Below are 12,952 nucleotides of genomic sequence, written 5' to 3' on the forward strand. Positions count from 1 at the left end.
AATTAATATAATGACAAATATTTTTTTCATAAATGCTAATTATATATTCTAGATTCAATACGTGTAAATTAAAACATTTTTTTGGGGGGATAATTTGCTGTCGTTTGATAATTTTAAAACACTTACTTGACAAATGTAAGATGACTTTGTGATGTGTAAATGTTTTAAAATGTGTGTTGTGTGATTTGGGTTGAAACTGGTTATATTGCTGCCCATTTTTGCCAGGACACACACTTCTGTGAAAGAAACCTTTGATCACAGAGAAACTTTTCTGGTTAAATAAACTTGGGGAATGGGTACCAAAAACTGGTATTTAATCAGTCCCGGGGCTAAATTATGAAAGTAGGACAGTAGTATCGATAAGCTCTGACATTAATATTTCTGCTGTCTGTGCTCTAGAAATTAAGAAAACACACATTCATCCAACTCACACTGAAGATGGCTGATCCATTTTGTCTGTCTTATTTCTTCAGATATATTAAACAGCTGAAAGAGGAGCATAAACATCGGGCCACAACAATGGGCCACAAACTAGTGGACCTTTCCCATTTTTTTAATTGGGTCAAGGAGGCAGGCCCCGATGGGCTGAGAGTGTCCAGGAAAGCCCTTAAACGGGCTATTCTAATAATAAAAATATGCTCCAAAGAGGAGATGAAGCACAAGCAGGCCTGGCAGCAGGAGGTGCAGATGTCAAAATCTGGTGAGTTTTGTAATATGCACAAACACATACACCTATATATATATATAACTCCCCTTTATGTCTCATATCTTTTCATTTATACCAATGAGCGATATCACACAAGCAGCGAGAGCAATATCACATGAGTGGCACTCATGATATTGTTATATTTTAAACATGATATTGTGTGTTTGAATGAAGAGTTTATTTGCAAAAACCAATAACCCTTTTTTTTATGTGTTTTTCTTTTTTTTTTTAAATGGAAACTCCTCTCAGCTAGCACCTCTTTTCAAAATGAAAGTAGCCTGGTCACCTGACCTGAATATAGCTCACTGATTTACTGAAATTGACTTATCGGTTATACACACATACACACACACACACACACACATATACATAGTGTTGGGTAAATTACTCTAAACAAGTTATTAATTACTAGTTTTAATTACTAGTTACTAATTGTACTGAGGGGTCAAAAGCGAGTGGATCCAATTGCAGTTAAATTAAATCAAAGTCAGATACAAGCAGGGTCAATCAACTGTATCAGGTATGGCACAGAGAATCCAGAGACACAAACGTTTACTGGGCAATGGTCAGGTCTGGCAGCAATCAGCATAAACAGGGTCAATATCAGCAAAAGCAGTCAAGAGGGCCAGGCGGCAGAGAATCACAAGAGGTAACACAGTCTAAGATCATAGACCGCAGAATCAAATGAGGAATATTGCTCAGAAATGCCAGACAGGGCTGAACAAAACTTTGTGAATACTGAGAGTCCAAGCACAGCTTATATAGGGGAGCAAATGAGAGACACCTGGAGGTGATTAGTCCTAGACATGGAGTGTATGGGAAATGCAGTCCGAATGAGAGTTAATACTCCGGTAAGGGTGCCCTACGGTGTTGATCAGAGAGGGCCACAGAGCCCCCTCCCTGTAAGCGGCTCCCGAAGCGAGAACTATCAAGATGCTGAGGCCGTCCACGGGGTCTTGGTGCTGGTCTGTGGGGTGGTCCCAGTAAAATGCAGTGGTGAGTGTGGGATCTATGATGTCCTGGGAGTTTTCCTAAGATCTCTCCTCAAGACCATACCCCTCCCAGTCGATAAGATTTTGAAACACCATGCATCGGCGTCGTGAATCCAGGATCTCGTAAATGATGATGGGAAGGGTGCTCAGGGTACATGAAAAGAGGGTGAGACACGATAATTGGACGGTAAAGCCCAACAATATGATACAGGAGTAATTTGCCTAATGATTTTGAAAGGACCCACATACCTAAGACTAAGTTTCCTGCATGAAAGGTGAAGTCAGAGTTCTTTAGCAGATAGCCAAACCCACTGTCCTGGAGTGAAGATGGGTCCTGCCCTTCGACGGTGATCAGCCTGTTCCTTGACTCTGCAGACTGCTCGTTGAAGATCTCCTCACTTCTATGTAACAAGTCGTTGACTGCGGGTAGGTCAGAAGGTTGAAAACCGAGCACACACTCTGTGTCCAATGGATGGTTTGCAAAGCGAGTTCTGGGCATATTCGACCCATAACAGGAAGCAACTCCAATCCGATTGCTTGTTGTGGCAGTATGAGCAGACGAATTGTGTCAGTTTTTGATTCAGTCTCTTTAACAGAGATGTCTAGAGGGTGTTTGGTCTGCCTCCACGTGAGATTCTGTTAAAGTTTTTAAAGCGTTTTATACACGTTTGCATAAATTCTGACTGAAAATGTACTGTTATTTTCGTCACAAACAAAATGTGCACAGCAGAAAGCAGCAATTATACCTTTTAATGCTGATAATGTTATTAGTTTGGCGTTTGGTAGGGAAAAAAAAGTTTGCACACAATAGCATAATCCCCTTTGAAACTCTCCCGTTCTTTTATTTATTTATTTATTTTTATAGGCTATGTTACGAACATAACATTTCAACTTTATCCACGGAGTGAAGGCGGAGTGGTGCTTCTGGTATCAGTGAGCGCGGATCAGAGTGATTATTAAATGCTCGGAGCACGGAGGGAAATTGTTGCTGCTCCACTCTCACAGACTCTACTGCCGAGTGAGAAAGATGTTTCACCCTGCGAAATGAAGATGACCGTCCGGTGTAGACAGGGTTAGACAGTGTCTGCTATATTTACAAATCATTTATATAAGAAATAAAAATAAATACATAACCTAAACCAGCGGCAAAACGAGATGAAAATATAGACTAGAAAATATAGTTAGCCTACACTTGCTCTGTCCTCCGTCCATGTTTTAGCTGCCAGTTTGAATCTGAGCAGCTCTTAAAGCTGAGTGGATGGTTAGATGCATCTTGGGCTAGTATTAAATAGATAAAAAATTTAAATAAAGATCTTTCCAGCATTAAGGTAATAACAGTTACGGCTTTTTTATCATCTTGTCTCAGTTATAAATTGGACTGGTAAATGATAAAGAATGATATTAAAACTTAATATCAAACTCATTTGAATATTGATTTTAAGTAGGGGTGGAAATTGATTAAAATCGTAAATAGTATTTTTTGTGGAAAAAATCAGGAATTGTTTTAGGCCATCGTCCAGCCCTAATGCAACAGGTTTTTTTTTTTAGTTAAGGTAACTTCCTCTGAAATTAAATTATACTTACTAATAAACTTTATTGCTCTATAAGGTAGTCAACATTTGTGAAAAGAAAGGTTTGAAGTGGATCAAACCTTTCTTTAAAGTTGTTTTAAAACCATGTCCTAAAACCTGTTCTGCAAGTTTGAAACCCTCATAAGACACTGTCCATATGAAAGAGCAAGAGATTCACACCTTTATCTCGACCCCCACAAGAGATACACAACTACCCCCAAAAAACCCCAGCCCCCTCCAGCTGAACTCGGTCTGTTTTTTGGCTGTGAGGAACGATGTGTTTTCATGTTACTGAGTTGAAATATGCCTGCACTCAGCAGCGCTACTCTTTGTATTCATTATTTCCTCTCAGCCTATATTATTATTTTTACTAGTCAAGTCAAGTCACCTTTATTTATATAGCGCTTTAAACAAAATACATTGCGTCAAAGCAACTGAACAACATTCATTAGGAAAACAGTGTGTCAATAATGCAAAATGATAGTTAAAGGCAGTTCATCATTGAATTCAGTGATGTCATCTCTGTTCAGTTAAATAGTGTCTGTGCATTTATTTGCAATCAAGTCAACGATATCGCTGTAGATGAAGTGACCCCAACTAAGCAAGCCAGAGGCGACAGTGGCAAGGAACCGAAACTCCATCGGTGACAGAATGGAGAAAAAAACCTTGGGAGAAACCAGGCTCAGTTGGGGGGCCAGTTCTCCTCTGACCAGACGAAACCAGTAGTTCAATTCCAGGCTGCAGCAAAGTCAGATTGTGCAGAAGAATCATCTGTTTCCTGTGGTCTTGTCCTGGTGCTCCTCTGAGACAAGGTCTTCACAGGGGATCTGTATCTGGGGCTCTAGTTGTCCTGGTCTCTGCTGTCTTTCAGGGATGTAGAGGTCCTTTCTAGGTGCTGATCCACCATCTGGTCTGGATACGTACTGGATCCGGGTGACTGCAGTGACCCTCTGATCTGGATACGGACTGGATCTGGTGGCTACGGTGACCTCGGAATAAGAGAGAAACAGACTAATTTTAGCGTAGATGCCATTCTTCTAATGATGTAGCAAGTACATAGGGTGTTATGGGAAGTGTTCCCGGTTCCGGTTAACCTAATTAATTAGGGCTGTATACCTTGGAGAACCTGGCGATACGATACATACCTCAATACACGGATTACAATTCGATACGTACCTCGATACCGAGCTCAGTCTCGATACGATTTGATACAATGTGACACGATTCAATACGATTCAATAAAAATACATGGGCCAGAGCCAATTAGTTAATGCTGAACACATTTACTCTACAAACAGAACTCTGCATTTTCCTTCAATTTATTGAAGACAAAAGTGCATTATAACAAAGTGCATTTTGCTTAAATATTTGCAACTTTAAGTGCTCGGATTAATTGTAAACAAACTGTATTAATCTGGAAATTACCACAGTCTACATTTAACTTTCCAAGGGTACAGTCTGGGCTCACACAAGCACAAAATCTTCTTATTATTCTTCTTCTTATTCTTAACTTCTTATTAAATCTTCTTATAATTCTTTTTTGTGACACCATGTACTGCCATAAAATATTTCACTATGAAATCACTTACATGCTACATCTTGCTTTAACATTTGGCACAACAACAAATCTACCTCATAACAGGATGGATTTTTAAAATCTTAAGGCTAAACCAGGTTTGTCCTCCAAAAGGCAGGTTGAACAAAAATCACTGCAGCAACAAAACAATAACCTGAGGATACTCTTTGTAATGCTAGCTTTATCCTATGACTTAAGATTTTTGTTCAAAAACAGAAGTTGGTCAACATGCTTTGAGCTTAGTACACTTCTCTGTGCGGTTACAATATCGCCTGCCGTAGAGAAAACGCGCTCCGAGGAGACACTGGTCCCTGGAATGCACAGGTACACTTTGGCAAGGCGTGACATAAGTGGATATTAATTCTGGTGCTCTTTCCACCAACTGAGTGGACTTCCCTCAGCAAGAGACAGGGGTGGTGCCTCCTTGTACCTTGACATCTCCTCTTCTGCCTGGCCCTGTGTGGTTCTGTGTCTCACCGCAGGACCTGCACTGTAAATTGAACCAAGCAGATCAGCCAAACAGCACAAGTCCTTTTTCTTCTTGGGTGGTGGGCTGGCAGGAATGTCATCCTTGTCTTCCACAGATTATTTTATCAATAAACCCATAGTTAATTCTATAAAGAGCATATTCAAAGACATATAATAGTTAGTTAATAGTTAATAGTTAGCCTCTTATTTAATGCGATGAACTGACAAAACTTTACAATATATTGTTTTGCTAGTATAGTGCTTTACATGAAGTATATGTTTGAAGCCATTTAGTTTTTTAAGCTCTAACATACTATTATGAATTTGAAATTATGAACTGAATATTTCGTTTTATTACACTTGGTATAATATATATATATATGTGTGTGTGTGTTTGTTTGTTTGTTTTTTATGTTTTTTAACCATGTAATGCTAATGTTAATGACACAGTGAAAGGGCTTACCTGAAATGGTTCTTGAATTCTTCGAGCTTCTGCAGTGATTCTCAAGTATATTTCCTCTCGTTCATCATCAGGAAGGAAGGGCAAAGCTTTGAATCTTGGATCGAGTGCTGAACATACATACATGGTCTCTTTCTGCTGATCCATGTACCTCTTGCTCAAATCTTGGCAAATAGCCGCTTTGATTTTTTTCAAAGCGCTTTGATCTCACTATCTGCTCTGCTCTCTTGCAAATCCTGGATGAGCTGAGCATGAAGAGGGGCCACAACTGACAGTGTTGGAGAGCTTTCTTTTGACATTACAAGAGTAGCAATCTTCATGGGCTTCATTGCATCCACTATCTCCCCCGCAGATGTAATGTCCGACTCGCATAGGGTGCAAACTTCTTTCTCGTTTTTTTTTTAAGCTCGTTGGACAGAAGAGCAGCGGAGACAGCGGGTTGCTGCTCAAGAAAGCGCTCGAGCATATCATGTGCGCTATTCCAGCGCGTCACAACATCAGTGATCAGTTTATGTTCAGGCAACTCGAGCAACTTCTGCTTCTGTTGAAGTACGTGGCTGGCTGTGGTACTGCGCTTAAAAAAGGTGGATATCTGTCTAACACGTCTCAATAAACGAGCGAAAGCAGGAAGCTTCAGTGCACGCTGTGAGGCAAGGTTTAAAGTATGAGCGAAGCACCTGAAATGCAACATACCGGCAAGCTCCGCTGCGACGCTCATATTTGCGGCGTTGTCAGTTACAATAGCTGGGTCTTTGGATACGAGGTCCCACTCCTCCAGCGCCGCTTTCAGTAACTCTGCAATTTTTGACCCCGTATGGCTCTCGTGCATGGCTCGCGTTTGTAAAACGTGCGACATCAGTTCCCACTCCTCGTTAACGTAATGGCAAGTGATTGTAACAAAAGCTTCCGTGGCTCGCAATGTCCACCCATCTCAAGTCAGTGCCACTCGTGGGGCAGAACTCAGGGCTGACTTAACATTGTCTTTGACTTTGTCATACATCCTCGGTACTGCTTTGTCGGTCATGTAGCTGCGGGTAGGGATCACATAATGGGCATCTAACGTGTTGATCATAAAGCGAAAGCCTGTGTTCTCGACAACACTGTAGGGACATAAACCTTTGCAAATATAATGCACCACAGACTCCGTAATCTTCTGTGCACGGACTGAGTTAGATGGAAGCTTGGATGTTGTGTTGTCCAAAGTAGTTTGCGTGGGGTCCCTTGTTTTTTTGGGCTGCAGCGAAGCTAGCTTGTCTGCATGGTGTCTTTGCAGGTGGGCGCGCAGGTTAGTTGTATTACCGGTGTAGCGTATAGAAGCCTGGCAATGCTTGCCGATTGCATTTGTTTTATCGATCCCTTGGTTTTCCTTCCTTTGCTTTAAAACCAAAATGTGTCCAAACATCTGCCTTTAGGGACAACGGCGCTTCTAAAATCTTCAACATTTTCCATGAGTTTTTTTTTTAACTCGCCGGGCGCCGCTGCGCCCCCTAATGGCTGGGCGGAGTATCGATACTAAGGGCTAGAATATCGATACTGTATCTTTTTTTATTATATCGGTATGTATCTAAGAATCGATATTTTGAGCACACCCCTATAATTAATGTAGCCTAAAAATCCTTTAACGGATTTGGATATTAAAAGCATATTAGTATGTTATGTGTGAGCCAGGTTAAAGAGATGGGTCTTTAATCAAGATTTAAACTGCAAGAGTGTGTCTGCCTCCCGAACAATGTTAGGTAGGTTATTCCACAGTGACAGCTGAGTGCAATGATTAGACCGAGATCGTGGGGAATGTGGTTCAGGAAGTGACAGACACCGTGGGGAAGGAGGACATCTAGTGGATAACCAGGGAACACAAACCAGACACTGACAAATTAGCCCTTTTTTCAATTTCTGAGTTAATTTGCAACTCTAATGATGATGTGACTCCCCTGACAGTGTTCCTCTGTAGTATGTTCGTGGGAGGAAAGGAAGAGGACAAAGGGGTTTTTATTAAACGAAAATAACTAAAAGTTCACAAACACCCAATGTTGAAAAAAACGGTGACTTTTACTCTGACACGATCGCACAACACTTTTGGTTTACTCCTTCCGGTTTCTGTTTCTGGCTCGGGTCAGCAGTCCGTCCCTTTCTCGCTTGCTTCCGCCTCTCCTGGCGTTTTATACTCTCTCCACGCCAATTACTGGAACAAGAAACAGGTGATGATAATTTTTGCCCAAACCACTAACTTACTGCTCGTCTCCTGATTCTCTCTCCCGCTGCAGACTTCACTAAACCACGCTCCCCCTGCCACATACCCCCACCACCCGTCTCAGGCTGGGGAGCCATCCGGCTTGGAGCCCCCCCCCCCCCATTTCTGGAGAGGAAGTCGGCCACCGCCATCTGAACACCCGGCCTGTGGACCACCTTGAACTTAAAAGGCTGAAGAGTTAGATACCAACGAGTGATCCGCGCATTGGTATCCTTCATGCGGTGGAGCCACTGCAGCGGAGCGTGGTCCGAACAGAGGGTGAACTCCCGTCCCAGGAGATAATAGCGGAGGGTGAAGGACGGCCCTGATGGCAAGGCACTCTTTCTCTATGGTGCTGTACTTAGCCTCTCTCTTTGAGAGCTTCCGGCTAATGTACAGCACCGGCCGTTCCTCCCCCTCTATCTCCTTGGCCAGGACTGCCCCCAGCCCCCTGTCCGATGCGTCTGTCTGTAACAGAAAAGGGAGCGAAAAATCAGGAGAGTGTAACAACGGCCCGCCACACAGAGCAGCCTTGACCTGGGTAAAGGCCTGCTGACACGGCTCCGTCCACTGGACCGTATCTGGCACCTCCTTTTTCTAGTAAGGTCAGTCAAAGGGCTGTTGAGGTCCGAATAATTAGGAATAAACCGTCTATAATATCCCGCCAGCCCCAAGAACTGCCTTACCTCCTTTTTGGTCTTGGGACGTGGGCAGGTCGCAATACCGGCTGTCTTATCAATTTGGGGACGCACCTGTCCATGCCAAGTGGAAGCCCAGATACCTTACTTCCACATGCCCAATCGCACACTTCTTTGGGTTGGCCGTGAGCCCCGCTCCCCTCAGCGACCTCAGGACAGCCCTCAGATGCTGCATATGCCGCTGCCAATCACTACTAAATATAATGATATCATCCAGGTAGGCAGCCGCATATGCAGCATGGGGCCGTAGAATCTTATCCATGAGGCGCTGAAAGGTAGCAGGTGCCCCGAACAAGCCAAACGGAAGGGTAACAAATTGGTGTAATCCAAACGGCGTTGTAAAAGCTGTCTTTTCTCTGGATAATGGAGACAAGGGGATCTGCCAATAGCCCTTTAAGTCCAATGTCGAATAAAAACGAGCCATGCCTAGCCGATCAAGCAACTCGTCAACCCGCGGCATTGGATACGCGTCGAATTTCGACACAGCATTCACCTTGCGATAATCCACACAGAACTGGACTGAGCCGTCCGTTTTCAGAACTAAAACTATCGGGCTCGCCCAGTTACTGTTGGACTCTTCTATTACCCCCATGTCAAGCATAGCACCTAATTCAGCCTGAACTACTTTTTTCTTGTGCTCAGGTAAGCGATACGGTCGGCTGCAAACTACCACGCCCGGCTCGGTCTCGATATGGTGCTGAATCAGGTTAGTACGGCCCGGTAGGGGGGAGAAGACGTCGGCAAACTCTGCTTGTAATTTCGTTAAATCAGTGAGTTGGGACGGCAAGAGGTGATCTCCACCTGGAGCCAGGGCGAGGGATTGTGGTTTGATATTCGCCTCTGGTCCGAGATCACCCCCCCCCCCCCCCCAATCACCGTTGCCAACATCACCGATTCTGCCTCATTCCATTTTTTAAGGAGGTTGAGGTGGTAGATCTGACGGGACCCGTTCCTATCGGACCGTATTACCTCATAATCGAGATCTCCGACTTGTCGTGCGACCTCAAACGGTCCCTGCCACTTAGCCATTAATTTAGAGCTCGACGTTGGGAGTAATACAAGTACTTTCTCTCCCGGTGCAAATTTGCGTAACCTAGTTCCCCTGTTATACAGCTGGCTCTGGCGGTCCTGGGCTTGTAACAAATTCTCCATTGATAGCCGCCCCAATGTGTGGAGTTTTGTTCTCAAGTCCAGCACATACTGAATTTTGTTTTTGCCCAGAGATGGTCCCTCCTCCCAGGTTTCTCTCAGTACGTCGAGCACCCCCCGGGGTTGGCATTCATAGAGAAGCTCGAAGGGGGAAAACCCCATGGAGGCTTGTGGGACCTCTCGCACAGCGAATAACAAGGGCTCCAGCCACCTATCCCAATTTTTTGTGTCTTCCTGAATGAACCTACGGATCATGGATTTAAGAGTGCGATTAAATCGTTCGACCAGGCCGTCGGTTTGTGGGTGATAGACGCTAGTTCGGATCGATTTAATGCCCAACAATCCGTACAGTTCGCGTAGCATACGTGACATAAACGCCGTGCCCTGATCGGTGAGGATTTCTTTTGGAACCCCCACCCGGGAGATAAGATTTGGGGCGGCCGGTGGGTTCACCAACTGACATTCCGGACAAGACGCGCACCACCTGCGCACGTTGTCATGAATGCCCGGCCAAAAGAAACGGGTCATGAGGCGATTTAGTGTTGCTGCCTGTCCCAAATGGCCCGCCATAGGATTAGAACGAGCCGCATGGAAAAGCATTTTCCTGCGGCTCTTCGGAATTAACAATTGGGTTGTATTCACTTTTGTCTGAGCATCTTGGGTCACTCAATAAAACCGGTCTTTTAAAATGGCAAAATACGGATAGGTGAGCAGGAGGGCAGGTTGGAGAGGCTGGCCATCGGTGGAGCGGACCTGTCGAAATGCATGCTTTAATGTTTCATCCTGAGACTGCTCCAGAGGAAAGTTATCACGCTCCGAGAGAATCAGTCTCCCGATTTCGTTCGGTTCCCCTGAAGCAGACCCCAGCGGTCCTGGCTCAGTTTCTCCCACATGTACACGCGCGGTCTCCTTCCGTGCCTTACTTCCCCAAGAGGCATCCGCACATAACGACCCCAATAGAACCGTAAACGCGGGCCAATTCGTTCCCAAAATTATCGGATGCCGGAGGTGGGGACTAACCGCCACCTCTACACTATGCTTTTGTCCCCAGAATTGAATAATAATTGGAACGACCGGATACTCCACCACATCCCTGTGTACGCACCGCACCTATCCAATGCCCCCGGTTGATTCAGGCTTTGATGGATTGAGGTTTGGTTGCATCCTGAATCCACCAAGGCTGGATATGTACCCCCCTTGATACTCACAGGTATTTGGTACTCGCCAGCCTGACCGGGGGTGACCTGTGGGACGTCCAGGACCCGAATCATCGTCCCCACCTCCATCACTGGACACCTGTCCACGAAATGATCTGGGTCCCCGCAACGCCAACAGGCCAGCCCAGACCTACCCACCGCCCCAGTGGCAGAGAGTGGAATGGGAAATTGGCGCGGACCTAGGGAGAGGGACAGGGCGAGAGAGAGAAGGGGGAGAAAGAGAATGAGAGAGAGAGTTAGAGGGCAGGGGTTCGCCGACCCCTGGGCACGCCACCATGTGGTCCTCCGCCAGATGGATGGCCGAGTCCAGCGACGTGGGGCGGTGGCACTGGACCCACTCGGCCGTCTTCTTGGGAAGCCGAGCGATGAACTGCTCCAGCACCACCAGGCCCTACTGGACCTGAAGACCGATCAGGAGAGGCGCTTCCAAGCCATCGTTCAGGCCCAGCAGGAGGACCGCGAGAGGTTCCGGAGCTGGATTGATCGGGAGGTTCGTGCCGAGGCCGCCCGGCGCCCCCATGCACCTGCCACTACACAAGATGGGGCCCGAGAGCGATCCGGAGGCCCTCCTGGAGCTCTTCGAAAAGTCGGCGGAGGCCTGAGGGTGGCCACGCGAGCAGTGGCCGGTGCGCCTCATTCCCGGGTTTCGGCACCAGTGTAGTATGTTCGTGGGAGGAAAGGAAGAGGACAAAGGGGTCGGCTGGACTGCTGACAAAGTTATTAAATGAAAATTACTAAAAGTTCACAAACACCCAATGGTGACTTTTACTCTGACACGTTCTCACAACTCTTTCGGTTTACTCCTTCCGGTTTCTGTTTCCGGCTCGGGTCAGCAGTCCGTCTCTTTCTCGCTTGTTTCCATCTCTCCTGGCATTTTATACTCTCTCCACGCCAATTACTGGAACAAGAAACAGGTGATGATAATTTTTGCCCAAACCACTCACTTACCACTCGTCTCTTGATTCTCTCTCCCGCTGCAGACTTCGCTAAACCACGCCCCCCCCTGCCACATCCTCATAATAAAAAAGTTAACCGTTGTTAGAGGTATGCGAGTGATTAATAGATTTAAAAAAAAAAAAAAAAGACAAAAGTTGGTGCTTGGTTTCCAAAATGGAAAACGAATACAGCTCATAAAAAAATTATAAGATGAAAAAGTCATGATAACATTATTAATTCATAGAAATAAATTTAAACCAATTAAAATCATTTTTTTAATACCATATTCAACTTGAATTTCAATACTATTAAACTGACTTTAAAATCAGTTTAAAAAAGGAGTTTATAAATTGAAACGGTAAAATGTCAGTGCATGTTAAATAGCCTTAATTAACTTGTATCTTGCACAGTATCCGAAGACCTTGATTGCATGTTACCATAAAAATAACAATATATTTTGATTTATATATATTTTTTAATGAAAAATTCCTGTATAAAATGTGACCGCAACCTTTATATCAAACTTTCTGAAATCGTCCACACAGCTGAGCATCGTGGGAGGCAGGTTGAGCACGCAGATTGAATGCGCGTGCACAGTCATTTTCAGATGCAATGGGAAAAAAAGCTGCATAAAAACATACACGAAATTTGTAAATAGTTAAAAACATAGCCTAGATAGAGAAACGATATCATTGGAATCATTTTCAGAACGATTTTTTTCCAGCTGATGAACGATACAAACATTGACATCCAATCAGACTCCACCCTGCTATAACGAGCTCGAGGATTTAAAGCAGCAGACACACGTGCGCTCAGAATAAACGGACGATATCGTTCGCTGGTGTGGATGCTAATATCGTTATCTTTATAGTTATCGTTCTTGGTGTGAACAGGGCTTAAGACTATCCCAAGTTTTGGAATGAACTCACTGTAAATGTTCTAATGGTTT

The 12,952-nt window shown here is 44.6% G+C and overlaps 1 protein-coding gene across 1 annotated transcript in view; it reads left to right on the plus strand.

The window, feature by feature from the left end:
• The first annotated feature begins 240 nt into the window (after positions 1 to 240).
• The window catches only part of LOC132099287 (uncharacterized), a 21,541-nt gene continuing 8,829 nt past the window's right edge, over positions 241 to 12,952 (plus strand). Inside the window, exon 1 of the mRNA XM_059505719.1 lies at positions 241 to 700. Within this exon, the coding sequence (XP_059361702.1) occupies positions 439 to 700 (262 nt within the window). The 5' untranslated portion in view covers positions 241 to 438. The remainder of the gene's footprint in view (positions 701 to 12,952) is intronic.

The sequence above is a fragment of the Carassius carassius genome, chromosome 22 (genome assembly GCF_963082965.1).
Source record: "Carassius carassius chromosome 22, fCarCar2.1, whole genome shotgun sequence".
NCBI lineage: Eukaryota > Metazoa > Chordata > Actinopteri > Cypriniformes > Cyprinidae > Carassius > Carassius carassius.